This window comes from Colossoma macropomum, unplaced genomic scaffold (genome assembly GCF_904425465.1).
Source record: "Colossoma macropomum unplaced genomic scaffold, Colossoma_macropomum, whole genome shotgun sequence".
Classification (NCBI taxonomy): Eukaryota; Metazoa; Chordata; class Actinopteri; order Characiformes; family Serrasalmidae; genus Colossoma; species Colossoma macropomum.
In genome coordinates, this window is record NW_023494784.1 from 20,162,012 (window position 1) to 20,187,142 (window position 25,131).

Genomic DNA, 25,131 nt, shown 5'->3' on the forward strand with positions numbered 1-25,131 from the left:
GGTGGAACTGGAGACGACTAAATTCGGGAGAAAATTGGGTAAAAATGCAAAACGATGGTAGAGAAACACTTTTTAAGCGACGATAAAACCAATTATACTTGACAAAATTAATGGTTTTAAATATTCTTCATGTTCTAGATGATGTATGTTCATATTTTCAGGCACGATGTTTACCGCGGCATGAAATTTGAGTTTTACATTATGTTTACGTCATGCCTGTTTCTGTGAGTTTATTGGCCGGCTGCAAAGCAGAAATCTGACAACTGCCTGACTCATGTAGACCTAAAGTTGCCGCATTATCTGATTATTTAAGTGCATGTAAACGTCATTTACTGGATTACTGACAAAATCCGATTTTCTGCAGTGACCGGATTGCATGTGAACGCACTCACTGAATGTGTTTGGGATTACATAATAAGTGGAAAATGCAAACAGCTTCTGAGACTGAACTTTGGAGGTGTGGAAAAATATCCTTGCAAATTTCTGAAAAAGTGTCCTGAAAAGAGTGGAAGCTGTAATCCAGACAAAATGTGGACAAACTTGATAGCAAAAAGAAATTACATGTAGTTGTTGAGACTTTTTCTGTTGAATGTATGTTTTCTGCTTTTTTTCTGACTCTGCAAAATGAATAACTTGAACTTAATGACCGTATTGACTAGAAATTAAATAATTGAAAGGGGGCTCTCTGACTTGGCACAGTACCATATGTGTTGTGAGGAAAACCATATTAAAAATAAAAAAAAGCACTTGAATAAGCTTCAGTGAAATTGTAAATATGCCTTATTCATTTGTAAAATAATTTTAGGCATTCAAGTGCAATCAATACTCACATAATCCTTCTTAGTGCTTGAAAGTCATATGAACAGATGGGAGCTGCAGCTAGTGTTGCATTACTAACACCACTCATTCCCATTCAGGCTCTGTGACCTGCGGCCCCGGATTGTTCAGCTGTCCAGGGTCGTACGCCTGTGTGCCCAAACGCTGGCTATGTGACGGGGAGAGAGACTGCCCTGATGGCAGTGATGAACTTGCAGCTGCTGGATGTGGTAAAGATTTTCACGGGTTAATGTAGTGTCCCCTGTTTGTTAATGTGATGTTATTGGAGCTCACATGCAAAGCTCTCAAGGCTACCTTCACATTACAAGCGTTGCTCAATTGTTTTTTGTTTTTTTTTTTCCAGTATATTTTTACCATATCTGATCTTTGTGCCTTGATGGCTCATATTTGTGTTTGCAAGTGATGCATATCTGTTATTAGTGTCAATGAATCTGTACCTTAACTCACTAACTAGCACTATGTGGCCAAAAGTATATTGACACCCCACCTCATTATTGAGTTTTAGTCACATACATTGATAACAGGTGTATAAAATCAAGCACATAGCCATGCAGTCTCCACAGGCAAACACTGGCAGTAGAATGGGTCATACTGAAGAATGTAAATGTGAAACTCTCGTAGGATGCCACCTTTGACACAAGTCAGTCTGTGAAATTTTTGCCCTGCTAGATCTGCCCCTGTCAACTGTAAGATCAGGTAAACCACACAAACTCACAGAGCAGAGCCGCCGACTGCTGAAGTGTGTAGCACATAAAATCGTCTGTCCTCTGTTGAATCACATACAACAGAGTTCCAAACTGCCTCTGGAAGCAACATCAGCACATGGACTGTGCTTCAGAAGCTTTATGAAATGGGTTTCTATAGCTGAGCAGCTGCACAACAGCATAACATCACTATGTGCAGTGCCAGGCATCAGCTGGAGTGGTATAAAGTAGTTCCCAACACTGGTCCTGGAGGACCCCCTTCCCTGCACATTTGAGTGTTTTCCCTACTCCCAGCACTCCTGATCCAACTAATCTGTGATTAACAAGCCCTTCCTCATTTGAAGTGGGTGTGTTTTGGCAGGAAGAAACAAAAATGTGCAGGGCAGGGGGTCCTCCAGGACCAGGGCTGGGAACCACTTGTGTAAATCACACTGGGCTCTGGAGGAGTGGACACATGATCTTTAGAGTCACGCATCATGCTTCATTATTTGGCAGTCTAATGGACGCAGATGCCAGTAGAACGCTGCCTACAAGAATACACAGTGCCAAAAGTTTGGTGGAGGAGGAATAATGGTCTGGGGCCGTTTTTCAGGGTTTGGGCCAGGCCTCTTTGTTCAAATGAAGGGTAATGTTAATGCTACGACGTACAAAGACATTTTAAACAATTAGACGCTTCCAACTTTTGTGGCAGCAGTTTGGAGAGTAGAGTAGAGACTGTCAGAGCCACAACAACTGTCCATGGTTTTGGAATGGGATATCCAACAAGCTCAGATAGATGTGATGGTCAGGTGTTCACATTCTTTTGGCCATATAGTACATGTGCAGTAGAAAAACAAACTCAACCATGACCATTCTCATTAAAAGTGCATGGCCACAAATGAGATATTTATCTGATCTAAAAGCACATATGAAAGTGGCTCAGATCTGATTTGAAAAGATCCGACTTTACGTTCATACAGCTCTGGAAACATCAGATGTGGGTCACATTTAAGCCACACTCACACGAGTAAAATTTGTCTGGCGAAGAAGCCAATTCACTTGAATGGGAAAAGACTATTCACTTCTATTAGTGGTAAATTTAATTTCTTTTTCTTCCTGAGGAGAAGTAGAGTGAGTAGTTTGAGCATGATAATAGAGTTGGGCATACAGCATTTTACAGGCTTTACAGGTGTTTCAGAGCGAGTACTCAAATATTCATTCTCAGTACTAAAAACATTAAACATAATTTGAAGTATGTTTGTTCATTTTTTAAACAAAACATCACAGTTTTTCATTTTTAACAAATAGTTTTACACATTTATGCATCTCTTTTTTTTCAGTAGACATCCCAAAGATGCTGAGACACAGATGTAACATTACGTCAGATAAGCAGACAGATGAGTCTGATTGGGTTTTTCCTAAACCAGATAGCAGTGATTATACAGAAGTTCAAGATGTATATCTTTCCCAATCTTTGTTAAGTGATTTTTTATAGCCTGACACCATGTTTATGGTTAAGTAAGTGGTATTTTTCTCTGGTTTTATGATAACATGTTTTATTCAAAAATTAGAATAACTCCACAAGAGTGTTCTAGAATTCATTTGGGGTTTGAAGCGTTAACAAAAGACGAAGCTTCTGAATACTAAATAAAGAAATGAATACCAACAAAACTAATGAAATCTTGAGTATTCAAATTATTTGGACCAGCCCTACATGAATAGATACTGAATAATACTGACTAATGAAGTATCAACATCAGTACTGGACTGAAAAAGGGGTATTTTGCCATCTCTAATTTGTGTCTCCTTAACCTGGTAATTTGAATGTAGCCTTGGGCCAGTAAAGTTAATTTACTGACTTTATTTTTGGAGGGTTGCCTCAAACATATTAAATGAGTAACATACAAAAGTAGCTGGTGAAATGTGCGTTATTTTCTCTTATTTGACTAGAAATAATCATCAGATGTACAGTTCAGTGTGCTGATATGACATGCCCATCTACTGTTAGTTGCACTCTTGTGCAGCTTTGTGCTGTAATTGCAGACGTTAAAGGGTAGCAACTAATTTAAGCTCCTGGTTCTTACTCCCAGCACCCAATAACACATGTGATGAGAATGCCTTCAGATGCCATAACAAAGCCTGCATCCCCAAACGCTTTGTGTGTGACCATGACAACGACTGTGGGGATGGATCGGATGAGTCAGTCGAATGTGGTGAGCATTAGAGTTCTCTCCTCTCTTTTTATTATTTTGCTGCCGTAAACACTCTGTCTGCTTTTGTAAATGCCACTGGACATTGAGAGGCCGTTTGTTGCTTTTTTATTTAAGAGAAAATTGAACAAATCAAATATAAGGTCATGACCGTCTGAGCTTGTTTTATTTAAATGATGATCAAATGCTACCCAAGGGATGTTTGGATTCTTTTTTTAGACATTCAGGTGGAGCACCAAGGAAAAAAATGTACGCATGTAAATCAGCTAATTTACAGCCTTCAGATTTCAGCCCATGTGTGGGATGTGCGCTTTTAGTTCTTGGCTGAGACTACAAAAAATGCTTTAAAGAAAGTAGTCCTTTCTAGATCATGAAGGACGTAATGTATTCTTACTTAAGCGTTGAATGTATGAGTCTTGTTTTGATGAGAAAATTGAGGTTTGTGCTGTTGAATGTGAAAGGGCACCCCCTTAGTGAGAGGTCATGAATATAGCTGTTCCTCAATGGCAGTGCATGGTCGTCGCTGAAAGCTGAAAAAGCTTCTGTTATAACAGTTATTGTTGCAGAGATAAGAGTAGTATTTAAAGTTCCAGTCAGGAATTTGCTGCACAGTGGCTGGCCATTTTGACTTTGATAGAAACAGAAAGTAAGCTAGTACTTTACATTATTATTGTATGGGACATTTAAGGGTTCACATTTGCTGGTTTTGGTGTGATGAAATTGAATGGTGCAATTGCTCTGTTAGAGTAGTTTGATTGAACAAGTGAGGATGCTGCCTTTTAAACGCTGGTTCGCAAATCCTAATACGATATAAGAAACGATATAAGAAACGTAATTCAGACCATAGATGTCTATACAGACCATGCAGAGTGCAGTATACTTTATTTGGGACCTGCAACAGCCAAGTTTTTGTTATTGTTTTGACGTAAGGATGCAGTTTATCAGCTCTTAATTATTAATTATAAAATGTTGTGTAGTTTGTTGTATAGTGCTCATTGTTCAGTGTTCATGTTCACACGACCACACTATTGAATACCATTGTGTTGTTCAAGAAATACTTGTCCACCATTATGTCGCTTGGCAACCAAAACCCACCAGCTGTGTTTTTCAAAGGAAGAAAGTGTTTGTTCTGCTTATTAATAATATTAAATCAAATCATATATTGAGTATTGGTGTTTTTATTATGTTTTATAAAAGCAATAAGCAACTGAAAGTTATGCATTACAGTGGTTTAGTTGTTAAATGATTAAAATGGTTAAAGTCACTGTAACACATGGCCTCAATGGCTTAAAGCTAATCACAAGCCGAAATGCACTGATCATTCATTTTTAGACCCATTTTGATTTCTTTACAGATTATTTTGACTGTTTTTATTAGACTTTATTTTTTTAACCCAAAGCTGACACTGTGTGGGCTAAATTACACACTAGCACATTTCTAGTACTTTCCAGTATTATCCAGAGTTGCAGTACAAATATAATTTGCTCTTTAATCAGCCAAACTGGCATTTTAAATTAAAACATAAATGAAAATCAGTTATCTATTTAAAAAACATTAATCAAATACAGTGCTACATCAAAAGTAAGAGGCATCTGGCTATTTAACACAAAGATCCATGCATAATTACACCATTTTGGTGTATAGTACTGTGCAAAAGTCACGTTTTTAATTTCCAGTCAAAACAGAAATTAGGTACAAGTTCATTATACAACATCTGGAAAAAGCAGAACAAATATATTTAATAGAACGTTACACAAAAGCCTCAATAACTAAATATCATTCTTTTAATATGGTATAAATTCGTTTTTGTCTTCTACATTTTCTCAGTAACAGATCCTTGACAGCTACACATCCTTTCAGACTCAAAGTGTTGAGTTGTTTTCTCACAGTAGAAGGATGGACAGAAACACCTGTGGATTTTATGTTTTGGGTCTGAAGCAAGAGTTTAATTTTCTCCTCTCTCTCAAAGATGAAAACTATAAGTTTTGTTTATCTGATGGTGGCAGTTTTGGTGGTCGGCTAGGTCTTGCATGGTTGTTAGGAGTCCCATATTCCCTGTAATTTTTAATCCTTTTTGGAACACCAGTTTTGGAATTTTTTGACACATTTTCTTGTGACTCTCCTCTTCTTTATGCAAGTGGATTATCTTGTATCTAATCTCTTTAGGAATATCTGCTGAAAAATCAATAACTGGCCATTTTGACTGGAAAAAAACTAACTTTTGTATCAGAATGTAGCTGTAGCAACAGAAACTTTCATATACAGAGCGAGTGCACTTACGGACTCATTTTATTTACAACATAAAATTGTAACACAGATCTACCAAAATCAAAATAATTACAAAACTTAAAACCCTCAAGCACAATTGGTTCCAAACTTTAGGTGAGCATTATCCCAGTTATAATTGCAAAACATACATCTAAACATACAATATATAAAATCTGTATAAATGTTGTGACCTTTTGATCCATTACTTTTGTTTTGATGTCAGTGTGCCCTCTATATGAACTAAAGTTAAAAGGCAGCTGTGTAAAATTGCTTTCTTTGGTCTGGATCAAGGAAACCGAACCATAGATACAAATGCACTCTAACATGGTAAGGACGGTAAAGATAGTTTGCGTGATAAAGATACTCCAGATACATCTCAGATTTTCTGTGTTTTCTAGGATCTATTACATTGGGTTTTCTGTCAGATTCTGGCTGCTAGTATTGTGTTAATGACAGATCTTTCTCTTTTAATTAAGCGACACTCCATCAGTAATGCAAAATGTGCCCTTGATTTGAGGGAACAACCAGCCAAATGCAGACCAAAGGAATACATTAACCGCTCATCCTCTTTTTCAAAATGTTATTTTCAGCTCCAGAAAGATCAGTGCCTGTTTTATTTGTGTAGTATTCATGCTGTGATGGGAGAGACTATCAGCAGGCTAACCGTCTCCCCTCTCCTACAGTGTACCGCTCGTGTGGACCGAATGAGTTCCGCTGTGCCGATGGTCGCTGCCTGCTCAGCGCCCAGTGGGAGTGCGACGGTTATCCAGACTGCCCGGACCACTCGGACGAACTCCCCCGAAACCTCAAATGCCTGGCTGCCGGTAAAGGGTCTGCAGAGCGCTGCCTGAAATGTGTTTGACTGATGGACACAAGGCTTACAGAAACATCTGAGGGAATACAAATGGCAGAGGGAACAGTGTGCATAAAAGCAAAGGGTCTGAAGTGAATAAGGCTGACCTGAGGGATGGCATGTTTTGGCTGAGTGCACCCAGCATCTGTAAAAAGCCTTTGAGCCTGCTGGCACTCGCAAGAATGCTTGGAATAACATTTGAGTTTCTGGTGGTTTTTTTTCTGCCTTTATGGGAACTTTGCTGCATCAGAGTAGTAAATATTATTCAGTTGAATTTCTGTTTTGTTGCAAAGCAATTGATTTTCACAGAGGCCTGTTTTTTCTTTTTCTTCTTCCAGAGAGCCTGTGCAATGGCTCCTTTTTCATGTGCACCAATGGCCGCTGTATATCTGAGACGAGTCTCTGTGACCTGAAAGATGACTGTGGAGACCGCTCGGATGAGAAAAACTGCAACGTTAATGAGTGCCTGAATCGACGTGTCAGTGGCTGTTCACAAGACTGCCAGGACTTAGTAGTGGGATACAAGGTTGGTGCACATTTATATACTTCAAGGGTGGAAAATATTTGAGTATTTGTACTTTGTTATTGTGCTTAAAGCTGTGCTATGAAAGTTCTTATGTTGAAAGTAGAAGAGGTATTAAAGAGAGTATTACTAAGTCACAAAACCCTGCAAGTCACCCTACAAAGCATGAAATAGTCATTTAAAACTCACAGGTGTTGGGTCAGATTTTGGGGAGGTTTTTGGACCAATTCATTCACCTTTACGTAGTAACGTTACATGCACAGACTCAAAAAGAAGGTCCGACTCAAGGTTTAGGTCCCAAATGCAAAATCAGCTTCATATCGATGAAGATATGACGACAACAGCAGATGATTCACTTACATCCTCAGAAGGCATGTCCTTCACCACATTTTGATTGAGTTTTCTTTGAATCCCCTTTTGATGCACTTGCAATCAGATTCTTCCATTCGGGGAGGGGTCAGTAGCACAACAGACAAAATGTTCACAAAATGTTCTTCCGATCGTTGTTTGCAACTACACATTACACCACGGGGGGTCTCCAAATCCTCAAACTTACATAGCGTAGCTTTAAGTGTCGTTTTGGAGGATTTGTACTACCTGAGTATTAATGAACTTTAATACTTGTACTTGTACCAAGTTTTTATTGCCAACGTCTAATGGCTGCACATTCCAACCAGTCAGTGTACATAAAGTCATTTGCCCCAACTCCTCAGTGATTGTAGCCTCTTGCTCTCATTCCTGTTCATGTCGCTTGTGGTGTCTTGATGGTGGAGGCTCTCGAGGGTAGCTGTAGTTTTCCACTTTATTGCTTTTGTTAGTTTGCTGCTAGTTGATTTATATATAGGTCTTTTGTAAAAGCACCGTCTGGCATAGTCTGCTGAAAATGCTGAATTGTAGCCCTCTTGTTTAAAGGTATATTTGAACAATGGTTCTGCAATCGCTAATTCTCATAGCATAATTGATTGCTAATTCATCAAGTCATAGCAGCATACCGTGCATGAGCAGCTGGGCTTCAGCCTGCACTACTACAGTGCTTTTTAACCTCTCTTTGTCCGTTCTAACTGTGCACATAAATATCACTCAGATTTCCTTTTGTCTTTAAATGCAAATGTTTAAAGATCAAATTAAAAATTAATCAGCTCCATTTTCGACCAATATTGGATAATTACAGTTCATCTTCTGGACTAAACCCCCCAAACTCTGGACTCAAAAGGCTTTCAATTTCAGATTCTCTTTTGACAGTGTAATTTAGTCCAACACTATAATTGTGACCAGCAGTCTTACTGTTGCAACTATACAGTCCAGACTTGGCTATCTAGTGCCATTAATTATATGATCATTTGTGCCTCACACTATGATTGACAGACCTGCTGAGATTCTGAAGAGTGAGGGGGGCTGTCTGGATCACAACCAAGGCACAAATGTCTTATCCAAGTGACCTATGACCGTTAGAGCTGTCAGTAAAGAGAGGTCGACTATTGGTATAAGACAGGATCCTGTCCAATATCTGCTTTTTTGATTCGATAAAGAGTCCATTGGAACAGAATTCATTGTCCAGAGACCATTGCTATGCCAGAGGGCACATAGGTGAAGACCTTTATCTCCGAGCAGTGTGGTAGAAATTGAAGGATCTTCACAAGGCCCCTGGAGCCTTGAGCAAAGCACAGAGCAGGAGAGAACACAGAAACTGGAAGCAGCCACAATGCATTCACTGACTCAGCCAAAAGGAAAAGTTGAGCTAGATTTCTAACTTACAAAATATTTCTAATGAAACAAAAAGGTTTCTGCAAGATTTGCACAAAATATGAAATAAATAAATAAATAAAAATGAAAATGGCTGGGCCACCCAAAAGAAAAAACTGTCTAAAGGAGATCTAAGCAATTTATGATAGAAATTTTCAGTCCTTTCAAGCATGAAAAAGAAAATCAGATTGATTTTAGGAATACAGTCCAACTGTTCATATTAGAGAATAATGTATCATATTTATTTGGAGGGAGTTTAAGCTCTTCTTCAGTGGCTTTTTGCTTTTTTTTTTAGTCTGCTGTGCAACTAAGTAAGTAGACCTCAACACTGACTCTGAGGTTGTGGCCAGACTCTCAGTTTCTTTTATTCTTCATTCTTGCATTTGAAGTGTTCTTTTGAATTCCTGATATAAGCTGGATGTTTTGTTACTGGACATTGCTGTAGCTTGGCAGGCCTCATGGCCTTGTTCACTTCAAGAACACATTTTAGTCTTCTCTTTTAATAAAAACAAACTGAATGTAATCTTTGTGGTTTTACAAATTGGTTGCTTTGCCTCTTATATTGGCTCAGAAAGTAATAGTGGAATGATAGTAGGAAACAGTTATTTTGTATGTAAACTGTGGCACTGATCTCCACCACTGTCATGTCATTTAAAACATTAAAAAATGCAGACTGCTCTGTAATATGTCACTGACCTCAGTTTGGGAACAGCTGATATATGGAGTGCTTCTGTTAGAGTTTTTTTCTTTTTTCTTTTTTTAATTATAGTTCTGCTGACTTTGGAATTTGCTCTATATCTCTTAAATGCAACCCGCTGAGAAATCTAATTTCACCGTTAGAACATTTATTCAGCAATTCAATGCTAATAAAAGACTTGGACATTTCTCTAGGACCCCTAGCTAGCTGCTCACATATTCTTTTGTATTTTAAGCCATTTTTTTAAAGCTTATGAAAGAAAGTAACAGTTGGCAGTCTATGTAAGACCTGGCTCACTAATAACACAGTAAAGTTAAAGTGGTCTTGCCAAAGTGATTTGTTGACTTGATGCAATTTACTAGCTCAAAGGCAAAAACATTTCAATTATCTTCCATTATTTTTCATCTGTGTGTCTAGTGTAAGTGCTGGCCAGGATTCCGCCTGAAGAATGATGGGAAAAGCTGTGTTGACATTGATGAATGCTCCTCCAGCCTCCCCTGCAGTCAAACCTGTATCAACACTTACGGCTCTTACAAGTGCTTGTGTGTGGATGGATATGAAACCTCAAAACACGACCCCAATAGCTGCAGGTCTCTCTCAGGTAATCCTGTCTCTTCCATACCCCAAGGCTTAACCCGCTGAGGGCTCTAATGGAAGGGATGCCTTATGTTCCAGTGTTCTTTCTAGCCATAGGCTTTAGTATTTGTGAAGGAATCGCTGATAAAGAATAACAAGGCCACATTGGAATATATGGTAGTATTGAACTTGCGAAGAGATTCACTGGTTTTACTTAAATTATTATGCATTGAATTTTGAAAATAAATGTATCGAGACATAAAGCAAATGTGCCTCAATATCATGTTCATCCTACAGGGTAAATTCATTTGGACTGACATATGTGTCTTTTTTTTTCTTTATTCAGCTGACGAACCGTTTCTTATACTTGCTGATCATCATGAAATTAGAAAACTAAGTGTTGATGGGTCTAATTACACTCTACTGAAGCAGGTATGTTTTTTCTGTCTCCTTCAGTTCTTCCTCTGCTTCCTCCGTTGTACCACTTCTCGTAGTTCACCAGAATTGATTGCAAAAACAAACATCCATTGTTAATCTGCGCAACAGAATGTGTTACTATAAATCCCAGCGGTGATTCACAGAGCAAGCCGCGAAATAGAACCGCAAGCACAGTGAAAGCTTAATAAAGTACCAATTAAGAGCGGTGGTGACGTGGTCACGATAACAACACACTGGCAGTTGCTGGCGCTCTCCTTTGCAAAGACTAATTGAAGTCATTAAACATCGCACTTTCTTGGTGGAGCTTCGCGTTAGTAGTGACGTGAAAGCACATAGTGTCCATGGCCGGCCTGCCTGGAGGGCAGCAACACTTCAGAGCCTTGATTTTTTTTTATTTTTCCCTGTTATTAATACCACTGGAGAAGATCACTTCTATTCTAAAGGTTCCTAAAAGTTGGTTGTTCATGTCCATGTTATCTTCATCTTTACCAAAAATCCCCATTTGTATTCAAGGAATGGCAATTTCTAGACATCTCACAAATGTCTTAATAGGTGTGACTGAAGTGCCAGGATGTGATTTGTTATGCAACTTGAGTTTTGAGATTTCACTTTGATAACATTAAATAGCATTAGATTAGTTGAATTTGAATGTAGGCATGGGTTTTTTAGGTGCATGCCCAGGGGCCCAAGCCGCTAAAGGGTCCCCACGAGTAATTATGAAAAATCTTTACAAGCGGCACAGCAAAACCAATTCATTTGAGATATATTATTGTGTTATGGCCGATTATAATCTGAATACTCTTCCCATTTTTCCTGAACATCTAGTTCATTTTTTCTTCCCATCACTGTTCAGCAACTAATAATGTGATTAAGTATTTCAATCATTTGACAGCCTCAAACTACAAACTGAAGAAAATCTATTGGTAACACTTTATTTGGAGTTGTAACTTGTGGATGATTAATAAACTCTTAACAGAATATCAGTAACACATCAACAATATCAGTGGAGTAGCAGTAGTGAAGCATCTGAATACATTGAAGTAAATATCTTGTGGATGTACTGTTTATACATTACCTACATTACGTAGATGTACTGTTAATATGTTACTTCCATTATGCAAAACCTAATCTTACTGAACCTTAACCAAAACCTAACCCTAACTGTGGCCCTAATCCTAACCTTAACCTTAACCTCAGCCCAAAACCTGATCCTAACCCTCATATGTTTTTGACATGTTACTGAGAGGCTGTTGAGTGTTTGATTTATCTAAAAGGACCGCTCAAAATAAAGTGTCACCAATCTATTTTATATTTTTTAGGTTTTGATATTATTGTATATCCTATTGTATACAGTGTGTCTTATATTGTTCATTAAGTGTTTGATACTGCTGACATTTTTTTGACATTTTGTGCACTGATGCATCATCTTTTAAGAGAGAATTGTGCTCCATGTAACAATATCTAATTGTTCCTCACCCCTACTTTGTATGGTCTTAAATTCTATTTGTTGTCTCAACATCCCCTTTCTATCATTAGCCCACTCAGAGCATGTTCTCATTTTCCAATTACTGCGTCTTGGGCTGGTGTCATCAGAGGCAGATATTAGAATTACCATCTAAATGATGATTCCCGGTGAAATATGAATTTGCCCTATTCTGCAATCTGCACTCATTGTATTATTCATTGCAGCTGAGACTCATGGCTGTCTATAGGGCCTTCGTTAAATTGTCCCCCTTTATCCAGGGGTCTCATCAGCAGTCAGGCTCTTTAATCACTGTTTTGATTTAATGAAAGTACAATGACTATGTATGAGTGGATCGTTCAGCACCTAACCTAGATGACCTCGTACCAGCCTATCATCAGTGATCAGTTATGATTATATTAATGTTAATCTGAAAAGACCTTATCAGTGTAAATGTGGCTATGGCAGAAATATAATCTCTTGATTGGCCTAGTAGGTCATATTTTTAATGTTTTTGTCTTTTGAAGCACTAAATTATATTTCATTGCTCTAGATGAGGGTAGGAATCTCTATACGCCTAAAAATGTGATTTGATTCTGTGTGCCAGTGTGTGATTATGAAGTGTTTCTTTAGGTATTCTGATTCTTTATTTTTTGGCATGCACTGTGATTTTTTTCTGTATTTGTCTGTCTTTGAAAGTAGCATTAGTTTGGTTAAATTTGAGTAGAGCCTACCTGTTCTTTGATCTATAGGCTTGCATCCTTATGTTTCTCTGTTTTATGAACTGTTTAATTAAACACAAAATTTAATAACAGTACTGTGCAAAAGTCAAAGACCACCCTTTGTTTAATTTCCAGTCACAATGGCTTTTAATTTATTAATTTTAGAAGAAAATTTCTGAGGAAATAAGATATAAAATAATCCACTTGCCTTAGGAAACTGAAAGTTAAAGAAAAATAAATGAAAAAAAAATTGATTTTCCAAAATTGGAAATTGGAATGATTGAAGATAACAATATGCGAGACCTTGTAGACAGTCAAAACTATCAGATAAACAGTACCTAATGCTTTTATCTTTGAGAGAGAGGAGAAAATCAAGCTCCACTCTTGCTTCAGATCTGCAAATCCAGCAAAGAAGCTGCTGATGTTCTCTGAATAGTAGACTGACCACCCTAGAGTCCAAACCTCAACATCACTGTGTTTGGATTACTTGGATTGTGAGGAGCAGAAAATGCAACCAACTTCTAAGACTGAACTTTGGAGGTGTGGAAAAATATCTCTGCAGATTTCTTTGAAAGAATGGAAGCTGCAATAAAGGCAAAGGGTGGACACTCTAAATACTGAAAGATTTGATATTATATTTAGTTGTTCAAGCTGTTCAATACATGTTTTCTGCTTTTTATTTCCTCTTCCTGAAGCTGAAAAATGAATGCCTTGTACCTAATGGCTCTTTTTACTAGAAATGGCATTTGCACAGTACTGTACATTTTTCATTTAATTTTACATCACATTGTATGCAATATTCTATAATGTTTATTTTCATTAGAATTGTTTGGTACTCTTGACATTTTTCAGTTTAAAAAAGTATAAGAAAGGTTGCAGAAGCTTGTGTAAAAGTCTGATTATGTTCATCAGTGCAGAATCTTTCAAGACAGAATCGCAATGCATTTGAGACCTGATTATTTTTTCCACCTGTAGCCCAAGACTTGTTTAAGCCTAGAATATGTTTGAGTACTAAAATGCTCTTTCTCAGTCTCTCAGTGTGAGTTTCATAAAACATCTATCCCACGGTTGGTCTTTGTGTGAGTCCCAGTGGGCTCTGTGTGGCTTGTCTATGGGAGTACTGATGATCTGATGAAGGTGTCACGTCTGGTTTCACTTGTCATCAATGCTGTCGCCTAATCTTAGCACCCGTGCTGAGGTGAGCAGAGGGGTGTTAGTGAATGGGGAGCTGCCTGCCCTGACTGACAGCGGACTGATGCTGACATGACAGTAAAGGATGTACTTCAGCATCCTGTTGGAAGGCTTTCTGAACCCTGCTTCAACACCAGTTCTACAGCCCTACCTCAGGCAGCTTCCCCCTTCGCAATCAATACAATGATTAGATATCAAAGGGAATGTATACACCCTGTGTTTCTCATCTACATTCCTGCCAGATTCAGTCTGAGAGATGGAGAGAAAACTACATCTGAAGTGGCTAATTAAGCCCTCCAGCTAATTGAGTAGCAGAACAAAGCTGGATGTCTTTTTTGCGTGTCTGAAGATCTGCGGTGCTTCATGTAGATCATCAAAAAGCTAATGTGGTTTGTTGACTGGACGGCAGAGATCTTTGACGCAAGACTGCTGGAAAATAAGGCCGCTCGACTTGTGTTAGTGATGTTTGTGGCTTTCTTCATCTCTTTAACTTCTGATGCCTTCTCTGTTCTCTTTGATAGGGTCTTAACAACATCATAAGCTTAGATTTTGACTACAGGAAGGAGTTCATCTATTGGGTTGACTCCAGCAAACCCAGCGGACGAAGGATCAACAGAATTCGGTTAAACGGCAGTGATCTTAAGGTATTTTTTTACTTCTTTTGTCATCCAAGAGGAATTCAGTTCCACCTATCTTTTACATTTCTGCATAATTAAATCATTATTAAGTGGTTTGATGTGAAACACACCATTCTAGAGGAAAACTAATCAAGTCAGAATGCTCACAGTGGTGGTGATAGGAACCAAACCTCTGAAGCGTTTAAAGCCTCTAAAAGCCACATTGCAGTACGTTATTGCAAACCCAGTTCCAAAAAAGTTGGGACAGTATGTGAAATATATTACTTACTTTCCTAGCTTTTTTGGAATTGGGTTTATATATGCCATGGTTAGGAGTTCATTGCATGATGTCTGAGACATTGTTTTATGACAGTTTTGAGATCCTTTTTTGGCTCATAGAGCTTATATCATATATATTTTTTAATAAAGCCATTTGAACCATTTGAAACATTGTTGAAGTCTCAAAAAGTAACATTCACTCCCCAGTAGATATATGGCAACCAAGCTGGAAAAACAGCCCATTTTCATTTCATTATTTTTGTGGTGTCAGGAGAATCAACTTGTTTACACATATCCACCTATTCTGTTTACAGCAGTTTAGCTCCACCCATTCATGTTGAAGAAGTGTTTCAACCTGTACTGTTTTTTGAATGAGGTACAATACAGGACAGCCACTCAGAATAGAGATAATTTACATATATAACAAAAGCAGTCAAATTTTAGGGGATAAAGAAAAGTTGGAAAATGGCTGGAATTGTTGCTGAAGGATTTTTTTTCTGTACATAAAACCAGACAAACGTGGACAAAGTGGACCCAGGGGAAAAATAAAATAGGAAAATTAAGGCTATGTGCTTTTTAAAGTACATGCAGAGTGTTGTGAGGCAAAATAGGCACATTTTTCAAATTTACCGCTGTTATACCATTATAAATATTAGATTAGAAAAAAAAAACAAATCAGCAGTAGTTGTACTGGTCATTTTAGATAGTAAACGGCTATATTGCACGAATTTATAGTGACCATTTGGTTCCTATCACCACTGCATAGAAGGAATTTGAGATATTTTGATTAGATCTCATCAATTAAATTATGCATAATTTTGAAAAACCTGTGGAATCCCCTTTAAATTAGTCATTATGACAAAAATCAACATGCTGATTATTTCAAGCTTGTTTATTTTTTTCTTTCTTATTAATTCTATAATTGTTTTCTACATGCCTGAGAAAAGTGACTGTAAATATTCTTCATAAGATTATAATATAAGGCTCATTATCAAGCCACATTAGCCTTGTAGAGGCACATTAGCTGAACAATTTCATTAAGCTTGACTAAAATATTTGGTAATTAAGGCCTAAGAATAAATAGACTAAACAATTGACTGTACTACAGTGTAATTTTCATGTGAGTTATGGAACAGGATATCTGTCAAATCTTGATGTATTGTGAATTTCTAACCTTTTTGCTGAGATCTTATGCTGTGTTGGAAGGAATAAAAGCATTAGTGTGGAGATAAATACAGTTTCTGATTTTAGATGTGGTCAGCAATACTCAAGATGATCATTGTCAGTAAAACCGTAGAGTTAGCTGAACAGTTATCAAACTCCCAGACTGCTTCCTTTGTTGTGTCTATGTGACAGTTAAAAGCCACATAGCTATTAAAACCAGTGCTTAGCGGATCATAAGGGTCATATAGCAGGTGCTCACATGTAAGCTTCTGCAGTTCACCTGCTGAGCCACCCTTTCCTCCATCTCATTAGTTTTGAGTGCAGGGCCAAAAGGCTCATTTGGCTTCATTACACCCAGAGCGCCCCCACCCCACCCTGCCTTCTGATTTATCTCTCCCCCTCAGCGCGCCATCTCAAATTCATTAGAATTTTGGGGGAATGATTATCAGAACGCTGAAAATGGGAATAATGCAAGCTGTGATAATGTGTTTAGTCTGAAAGGCTATTGCATCAGCATACCAATGGAGAAGGGAGCTTTATCTTTCAGTATTAAGCCATGCCAGCCTCTGTCAGCAGGCTTCCTCCTGTGCCTGACAGTCTGTAAGTCCAAAGCTGTTTTCAGTGTAACAGATGTACAGATGTGTCCCAGTTGAGCAGGAAACACTGATGAAAAAAGTCAAGAGATATTACAGTCAGTTTATTACACTTTTTATATGTAATTAGACAATTTCATGATTGCATAGTAGGTTAAGTAAGAATTACATTTACATTCGATTTCTTCTCGGAATCAACAGGACAGTTTGCATTTACATCTTTTCTGTGTGTTTCAAAAATGAGAAACACATGACATAGTGAAACTGCAGGGCCTTCTCAGCCTTCAGTGTTGAATTCTCTGAACTAAGAAATTGGACCTAATGTGTCAGTCTAACCACTAATATAATGGAATCAACCAATTCTGTTTTGATTTACAATGGGTGGGACCAATTTTATGGGAAGAACATCACTTTAGACCTTCTGGAGGTCCTACATACATCATTGACAGCAAATACAAGCAGAAACCTGACCAGTCAGTTTCAATCAGAAAAATACTGGTAGCTATTTCACTGCACAACTGCTAGAAGGTAAAATATGTATTCATTTCTGTTACAAGCTTCAAATCAAACATGGAATGCCTTTTACAAGCTTCATATGTTTATGTTTAAAAAATATATTAATATAAATTGCCATTATTGCTAAAATACTAAAAAAAATCCCATAGGAGTGCTTGCACAAATTAGCATCATCATAGCAATGTTAAGTTTTGACATTTATAGGCCGCACAGATGGCCTAGCTCTAATGGTCACAGTTTGCCACTGAAAAATCATGTTAAATGACTCCACACTTTTTGTCAGCTTTTATTAGTTAAAATTATGGTTGGTATAACGTAGTGGGTAATATCCCTGCCCTGCCTGAGAAAGAATGCCATGCTATACCAATAAGAGTCTTTGGGCAAGACTCCTAACACTACGTTCCCCAACTTCTGTAACTTGCTCTGGATAAGAATGTCTGCCAAATGCATAAAAGTGTAAATGTAAAATCATTAACTCGCTGTTGATTTAAACAACTTTTGTATGTTGTTCACAGAGTAACAGCAGGCATTTAAATAGATTAGTTTCTTGTCATATTCAGTTACTTGTGACTGTCATTTATCAAAGTCACAGTGTACACGTGTAACCAAGGTGTGAAATGCAGGGGGTCCTGCGGAGTCTAGGACCTCCTAATAAACCTCTTGGACCCTCTAAATGTTTCAAAATCAAATTTTGGGGAGTCCCTGAAAAAAACATATTATTACTTTATGCTTTCTTAGGGGAAAATAGACGCTGAGATACAAATTCAGGGAAAGGACATTGTTTAGCCTTGACCTTATGTCAGTGAGCTTCTGTCTTTGGTATTCTCAACAAACTAGAGATGCAGCATTGGTCTGCCTCAGGGTGGCGCTGTAGCAAATTGCTTTCTTAGCCTAGCAACTGTAACTATGCCTGAGATACCCCTGAAAAACTTTACAATATGCCGCAGCATATTTGTCAATCTCAAAACTTGCCCAACTTTCCAAACGATTGGTGGAAAGAGTGAATTGTTACTCTTTCTTCAACCATAGACGAAAGGCATGTGTAAGACTTCAGTTAATATGTGGAAGAGCGCAATACCAAATTAGAAAAGAGCATTTCCAAAATAAGAGTTATTAAACCAAACATTTTGTTGTCATTAGTGCTAGCATCAGTGGTGCTATGGAGAGTGAGTTAGCAGCAAGCCAATGCTGGAGTAGCCAGCCAACATGGGACCCCTGAATACCAGGGTGTATTTTGCACACTGCACGTAGCAAATATGCATGGTATTATCTGTCAGTCAAGCAAACAACCCTCTTGTAGACAGTATGAATCAGGTATGGAATTCAGGGAGGTTAAAAGAGCAGAACCACATGGACTTCAAAAACACTGCTATGTTAATCTTTCAACAATAGAGCTGTGCAGCTAACCATTACTACTTCAGTTTAAATGAACTGATAAGATGTTTGACATTTAACATAGTTTGAAAGGTATTAAGGGATGAATAATTCATTATTATAGGGTTTGGCATTTATGACCTGGGAAAAAATAGCATTTAAGAGGTCCGTGCTCTATTACTGAATATATTGGTCTAAAATGAGCTCAATTTTTCCAGACTGTGTTCTCATTTTCTTTTCTCTTATATCTATCAAGAAATAGCTTGAAGCTAGCATATATAGATAGCCCTCAGAGAGTAGACCCACATGCTTACATGTTCTGGTTGGATCTCTGTAATTCTGTAATATAAAGATTCATTAATGACTGAACAAGTCTTGCCTTTGTGCTAGTCATCATGTAATGTGCGCTGCCTTGGGTAATGCCTTTGGTGTGTTCTAATAAGAAAATCCGTATAGAATTGTTGTAATGAGGGCAAATGTTATAAATGTTTGTCTTATTTCATTAGACAGTATGCCTGTAGAAACACAATTAAAGTCTAATATTCAGCAGGTCATTTTAGATTTCGATGTTATATTGTTATATTGGGATATTAATTGCAGGCTGATAAATATTACCGCTTGGGCCATATACTGTGACTTACTGTGGCCCAAGAAAAGAACCTGTAAGCAACAGATTCTGTGAGTATGGGATGTGTTTGAGAGTCTTCAGCCTCTTTCCATGCTGATATATTCAAATGTTGACATTTTAAATTAGTTAACCTTCATTTCCATGGAAGCAGTGCTTCAAATCAATGCTAGATGAGATCACCAGAATACCACAGGCTTTTCTTTTTTCCACTCAGAATATTAATGTCTTCTCTCCTCCTTGGGAGGCAATAAAGGCATCGCTCTGATTTTCAAAGAATATTTAAAGCACGTCTCAGATGAAATTAGTGCTAAAGGGACAGGCTTGTCAATTGGTGCAGCTATATATCAACTTCTCCCTTCCCCCCACCTGTTAGTTGATGATAGGGAAGACCTCAAAGCAAATCATGTGTCATTATGGCAGCTTGCATGTGTTGCGGTTTCAAGGTTTTGAAACGTAGCATGAAGAAGCCAATTTCATTTGCCAACTGGCATAGTTGTTTAGCCCACCAAGGGCTTGTGATCTGTAGAAAAAATGTGCAGACAGAGGAGAAGAGGAGAGATGGCTCATTTAAGAGTGTGTTTGCTCAGTACTAATGCCGTTTCTTGGTTTGACACTTTGTTCTATGCTCATCACATAGATTTTTTTACCTGCCTTTCCTCTAACTGTAGGCTGCTTATTTGCATTTTGCCTTAACTCTCGTTTTCAAAGCACATTTCTTTGGATTTGCATGTCAGGCTGGGTATTGCATATGACTAGCATTCAATTTAGAGTTGCACAACCAGTGCTGGCTGTAAATGAGAGGTGGATGTACGGTTGGGCCTGAATATCTGCATGTCCTTCTGCCAGGTCGTTCACAGAACAGCAGTACCCAGCGCGCTGGCTGTCGACTGGATTGGGAAGAACTTGTACTGGTGCGATATAGAGAGAAAGACCTTGGAAGTGTCCAAATCTAACGGCCTCTATCCCACTGTCTTATTGAGCTCTGGCCTCAAGAACCCCACGGACCTGGCTCTGGATGCCCAATTAGGGTATGGATCCAACATGATTGGTTTGGATTTAAGATGGCGTCGTATTTTGTCCGTTCTGAGCTAACGCATAATGGCTATCCTCAGGTATGTGTTCTGGATTGACTGCTGTGAATACCCCCACGTGGGCCGTGTCGGAATGGACGGCCAAGGCTATACGGTCATTGTTGACAAGGAAATCTACAGCCCTTCTGCCCTCACTATTGACTACACCAACAAGAGGATCTACTGGGCTGATGACAGTCACATCCTCTTCGCTAACATGGATGGCTCTCAAAGGCACAAAGGTACGGAGACATGCAGCATTTATTTCTCCTTTGCAGTTTTTTTATGTGTCACTGCCATGTGAGCTCAATTGTGACTCTACCTTAGTAATGGATGATTAAATCATAGGAGATAAGTGTAGAAATTGACAGACAGAGATTACGTCTGTGCCTGAAATGTGTGTGTGTGTGTATATATATATATATATACAAATATATCCAAATGGTAATGTTTTAGGAAAAACAAATGTTCTAAGCTTTAATGTAAAGTAATGTAAGGGGATTTCATACCTATCCATTTGGACTGTTTCAATTGATCCATTCACCCTGAAATGCTCATCCAGTGTAGAGTGCAGCTAGAGTTTTCAAGTGGAAAACTAAAAAAAATTGGAAAACTCAAAACATAAAAACAGCAACAATATGTTACTCGCATGGATTGTTGGGCTTATGCAACACTTTAACTAACTTTATATATGCATTATACAGCACTGTGCAAAAGTCAGAGACCCCCTTTCATTTATTTTAATTTTTAATCAAATCGGTCGTTAAGTACAAGTTCAGGAAGCTTATTAAAAGAAAATTACACAGAAGCCTCACCAACTAAATATAATACCAAATGTTCAGTATTTAGCCTCCATTTCATTTCATACAGTAAAGGAACAGCCTTGTCAATTGGTGCAGCAATATATCAACCTCTTCCAACACCCCCCCGCCCCCACCCCACCCCCACCTTTTAACTGACAATAGGGAAGGACTCAAAGCACGGTGTGTGCTACTACTGCAGCTTGCACTTGCTGCAGTTTCAAGGTTTTGAAGTGTAACTTTTCAGGGGACTTGCTTTCAGTTTTTAAAGAAATTCTTTAGGGTTATTTTTTCACACCACCTTTCACACCTTAGAAGTTGGTTGCATTTTCTGCTTCTCACGATCCAAATAATCCCAACCACATTCAGTGATGTTGAGGTCTGTGCTCTATGGTGGTCAGTCCATTGTTCTCAGAAAATCACCTGGACAGCTCCACATCCTTTCAGACTCATAGTGTTGAGTTGTCTTATCACGGTGAAAGGATGGACAGAAACACCTGTGGATTTTTCAGATACTTTCAGACAGTTTGGTGATCTACAAGATCTTGTGCAGTTAGGAACCTCACATTTTGAACTCTACTATTGGAAACTGTTTTTGAATTTATTTTCATTTGACCTTCCCCTTCTTTATGAAGGTGGATTGTCTTCTATCTAATCTCCTGAGAAATATTTTATGAAAAATTAATAACTCATACTCAATGACTAGTTGTTTCACTGGAAGTGTAATGAATGAAGAGTGGTCTCTGGCTTCTGTACAGTGCTGTAGTTCATGAACCGACTCTGACATTGTTTTTCACTGATACTTTTCTCCTTAGTTCCTCACGATCATATCCAGGGTGTGATGGGTCTGACCTTGTTCGAGGACTTCATCTATTGGACAGATGGCAAATCGAAGTCTCTCCGCCGTGCTCACAAAACCTCTGGTGCCCATGCTGTTGAGCTTCTCAATTCCTGGCAGGCCATTAAATCCATAACGGTTTATCACCCTTTGCGCCAGCCTGAGGGTAAGGATTCCCTTAACAGAGGTTTACTGGTATTCTACAGGTAAAGCATTTTCTCTTTAAATCCATTTTTTTTCTCTTTTCTAGTCCCTAAACACCAGTGTCAGGTGGCTAATGGCGGCTGCAGTCACCTGTGCCTTTTATCCCCTGGTGGAGGTCACAAGTGTGCCTGTCCGACAAACTTCTACTTGGCCGCTGATAACAAAACCTGCCTCTCCAACTGCACCTCAAGCCAGGTCAGACATCACTCCCTTAGTCTCGTTCTGGGTCTTTTGCAATGACCTAAAAGGTGTAAAGTTTTCATAGCGTGATCAGAAATCGATCAGATTCATGTTCGACCCTTAAAAGAAGAAACAGTTTTTTTATGCTGCACTTTCCTACTGGTGATTTGCTAGGATTTAACACTAGAAAGGCTGGAATTCCTAACTACTAGACAGGTCAATAGAGGTGATTTTGACTGTTTAAATTTGACCTACTTATTTATACCACACCAGAGAATAATACAAAACAATTATTTTGTATCATTGGCATATGCAATAATGTCTGTATGGCAAATTTAATTTCTCAGTTTTGACAATCATTTATTGCTTAATTCATAAACACCAGAACCAGTACTGTCTGGCTGTACAAATACTGCACTGCAAAGTCTGCATGTCAGATTGTACGACAAAGGTTATCTGACGATAGATTTATGATGCCAGTAAATGAACCATTCTGAATGCACTTCCTTTTTTTGACAAAAAAGAGAGCAGCACAACCAAACAAAACTCTTGGCATAGCAATGCTCTGTCTGAAAAAAAGCTGTATTAAATGGCTAAGAAGGAGAGGTTGGAGCTGTTCTTGGCTGGAGGGAACACTGGGCTAGAGCTACATGAAATGCTGATTCTCCAAAGTGAACTTAAGGTCAGCAGGCTGGTTTTTCTGTTCACTTTGTGGTAGCTAGCTCTGCTGTTCCACTGCAGGTCAGTCTGTATGTGAACTGAAGGCTGAGCCAGGCTAGTATAGTAAGCTGATATTCTTAAACTTGGAAGCAGTAAAGTTTTTACCTTAATTAAAAACTTTTTACCTTAATTAATTAGTCATCTCTTTCTTCCTCTCCCTCAAAGTATTTTCTCATCATTTGCACTTTCTGTCTGCGACAGCATTATTGTGACAATTAATGCCCAGTGTAAACCAGGCTTTAGAAAAGCATTGTGTTTCAATGAATTATTTCCACATGCGAAAAAAGAACAACAACACATAAAGGTAATATTCTGTTGTGTGGTGGAAGCTATTTATTTTACTGCTAAACAGTCAAATTGACCATCACATGAAATGAAATGAAATGTTAATATAAACTGCTTGAAACTGACCTAATATAAAACATAAAACTAACAACAATATGTTTTAGTATAGGTCTGTTCTGTTCTATTAGAGGTAAGACTATGTAAGAATTTGAATGCAGGCACTTTTGCAATAAAAAACAATGTTTCTTGCCTTCCTCAAACAGGGATCAACCATCATCAGCATCTCACTCAGATCATAGTATTGCTACAGTTTTTTTCAGTTCTATTCTGGATCAGACTTTATAAACCATTCGCCAATTCTTTCTGGATATTTTGTGAGGTGAATCAGATGAGATAAGTAAACTTCTGAGTAACAGCTGCAAAAATGACATTCTACTGGACCACTAGAGTAATGGGGCAAAAAGAGCCAGCAGTCTAATGTATACAGTCAAAATGACTGCTTACAAGCTGGAAATCCTCAGAATTTTTTTTTGCTTTGAAATATTGATCTCATAACAGTGGCAAACAGCAGTGTGCACTAATTTAGTAAAAGTCAGGGAACAGTTGATAAGGGGGATTTATTTTGTCAAAGTTTTTGTATTTCAAAATTTCAAAATGGTCAAATTTGCTGCCTCGGCCTTTCTAGTTTTAAAACATAAGCTCAAACTGTGCCTCGTCTCTTCCGTCACGCGTTTTGGACATTTTCATTAAACATAGCATCTTTAGGGGCCTACACATCTAATGTTTATAAGCCTACATCATTAACTATTTTTACCTGATACAGAAAAGAGTTATGCAAAGTAGAACTTCCAACCTGTGTCTGGCACAATGACATGCTGCTTTTACTTAGTGCTATCAACAATCCAATAGGGCTACTATAAGCAGGGCTGGGAGGGTTATTTTTATAGTGTGCTCTGGTACAGATTACTGATTACTTGTTAATAAAAGTAATCTTTAATCTTTAATCAGTAATCTAAATCCACTATCTACTATCTGATTACTTTCATTACTTTTGGATTATCTTTTTCAAGTCATATATTCAAATAAACATAAAAGAAAACAATTTCAGCAAGACAGCTTTTACTAAACACAAGATCAACAAAAAACTGCACTGTTTAATGAAACAAAATAATAATACCTAATTGTTTGTGCATGACCACGTCAACATATCATTAAATATTTTGGTGGATGAGCATTTAGACGTATTAGTCGATATCAGTTACAGCCTCAGTTTGGCTCATTTTCTTTGACGTAGGGAGAAATGTTTCATCCCAACTCTATTTTTAGCTTACAAAGTCCTGAATACAGTAAAGGCCTATGTCACTTCTAATGAACAGCAGCAAAAACTGTGGAAGAAAAGTGAAATTGTCTACATTGAAAAAAGCGGAACGTAGCTTAACTTGGCTCCATCAGTTCTAAGTTACAATCATTGCTATATTAAACATATTGAAGGGGGTTGTTAAGTTAAAACTGAAGGATACAGGTTATATCAAGTTACATCAAGTGGCGAGCAGTAAGTTCTTACAAAAGAAAAAATAAATTCAATAAAATCTGCTGTTAGCAGACTAAATTAGCACCTAAAGATAAATGCAAGACAATCACCATAAATGATAAAAGTGGT

General features: G+C 38.0%; 1 protein-coding gene across 1 annotated transcript in view; it reads left to right on the forward strand.

Annotated features, from left to right (window-relative positions):
* lrp1bb (low density lipoprotein receptor-related protein 1Bb) overlaps positions 1 to 25,131 on the forward strand; it is a 401,537-nt gene that overhangs the window by 310,919 nt on the left and 65,487 nt on the right. The window contains exons 52-62 of the mRNA XM_036590747.1: positions 918 to 1,046; positions 3,611 to 3,733; positions 6,682 to 6,822; positions 7,190 to 7,377; positions 10,232 to 10,415; positions 10,737 to 10,822; positions 14,725 to 14,847; positions 20,221 to 20,402; positions 20,487 to 20,686; positions 22,060 to 22,248; positions 22,333 to 22,481. Coding sequence (XP_036446640.1) covers positions 918 to 1,046; positions 3,611 to 3,733; positions 6,682 to 6,822; positions 7,190 to 7,377; positions 10,232 to 10,415; positions 10,737 to 10,822; positions 14,725 to 14,847; positions 20,221 to 20,402; positions 20,487 to 20,686; positions 22,060 to 22,248; positions 22,333 to 22,481 — 1,694 coding nt within the window. The remainder of the gene's footprint in view (positions 1 to 917; positions 1,047 to 3,610; positions 3,734 to 6,681; positions 6,823 to 7,189; positions 7,378 to 10,231; positions 10,416 to 10,736; positions 10,823 to 14,724; positions 14,848 to 20,220; positions 20,403 to 20,486; positions 20,687 to 22,059; positions 22,249 to 22,332; positions 22,482 to 25,131) is intronic.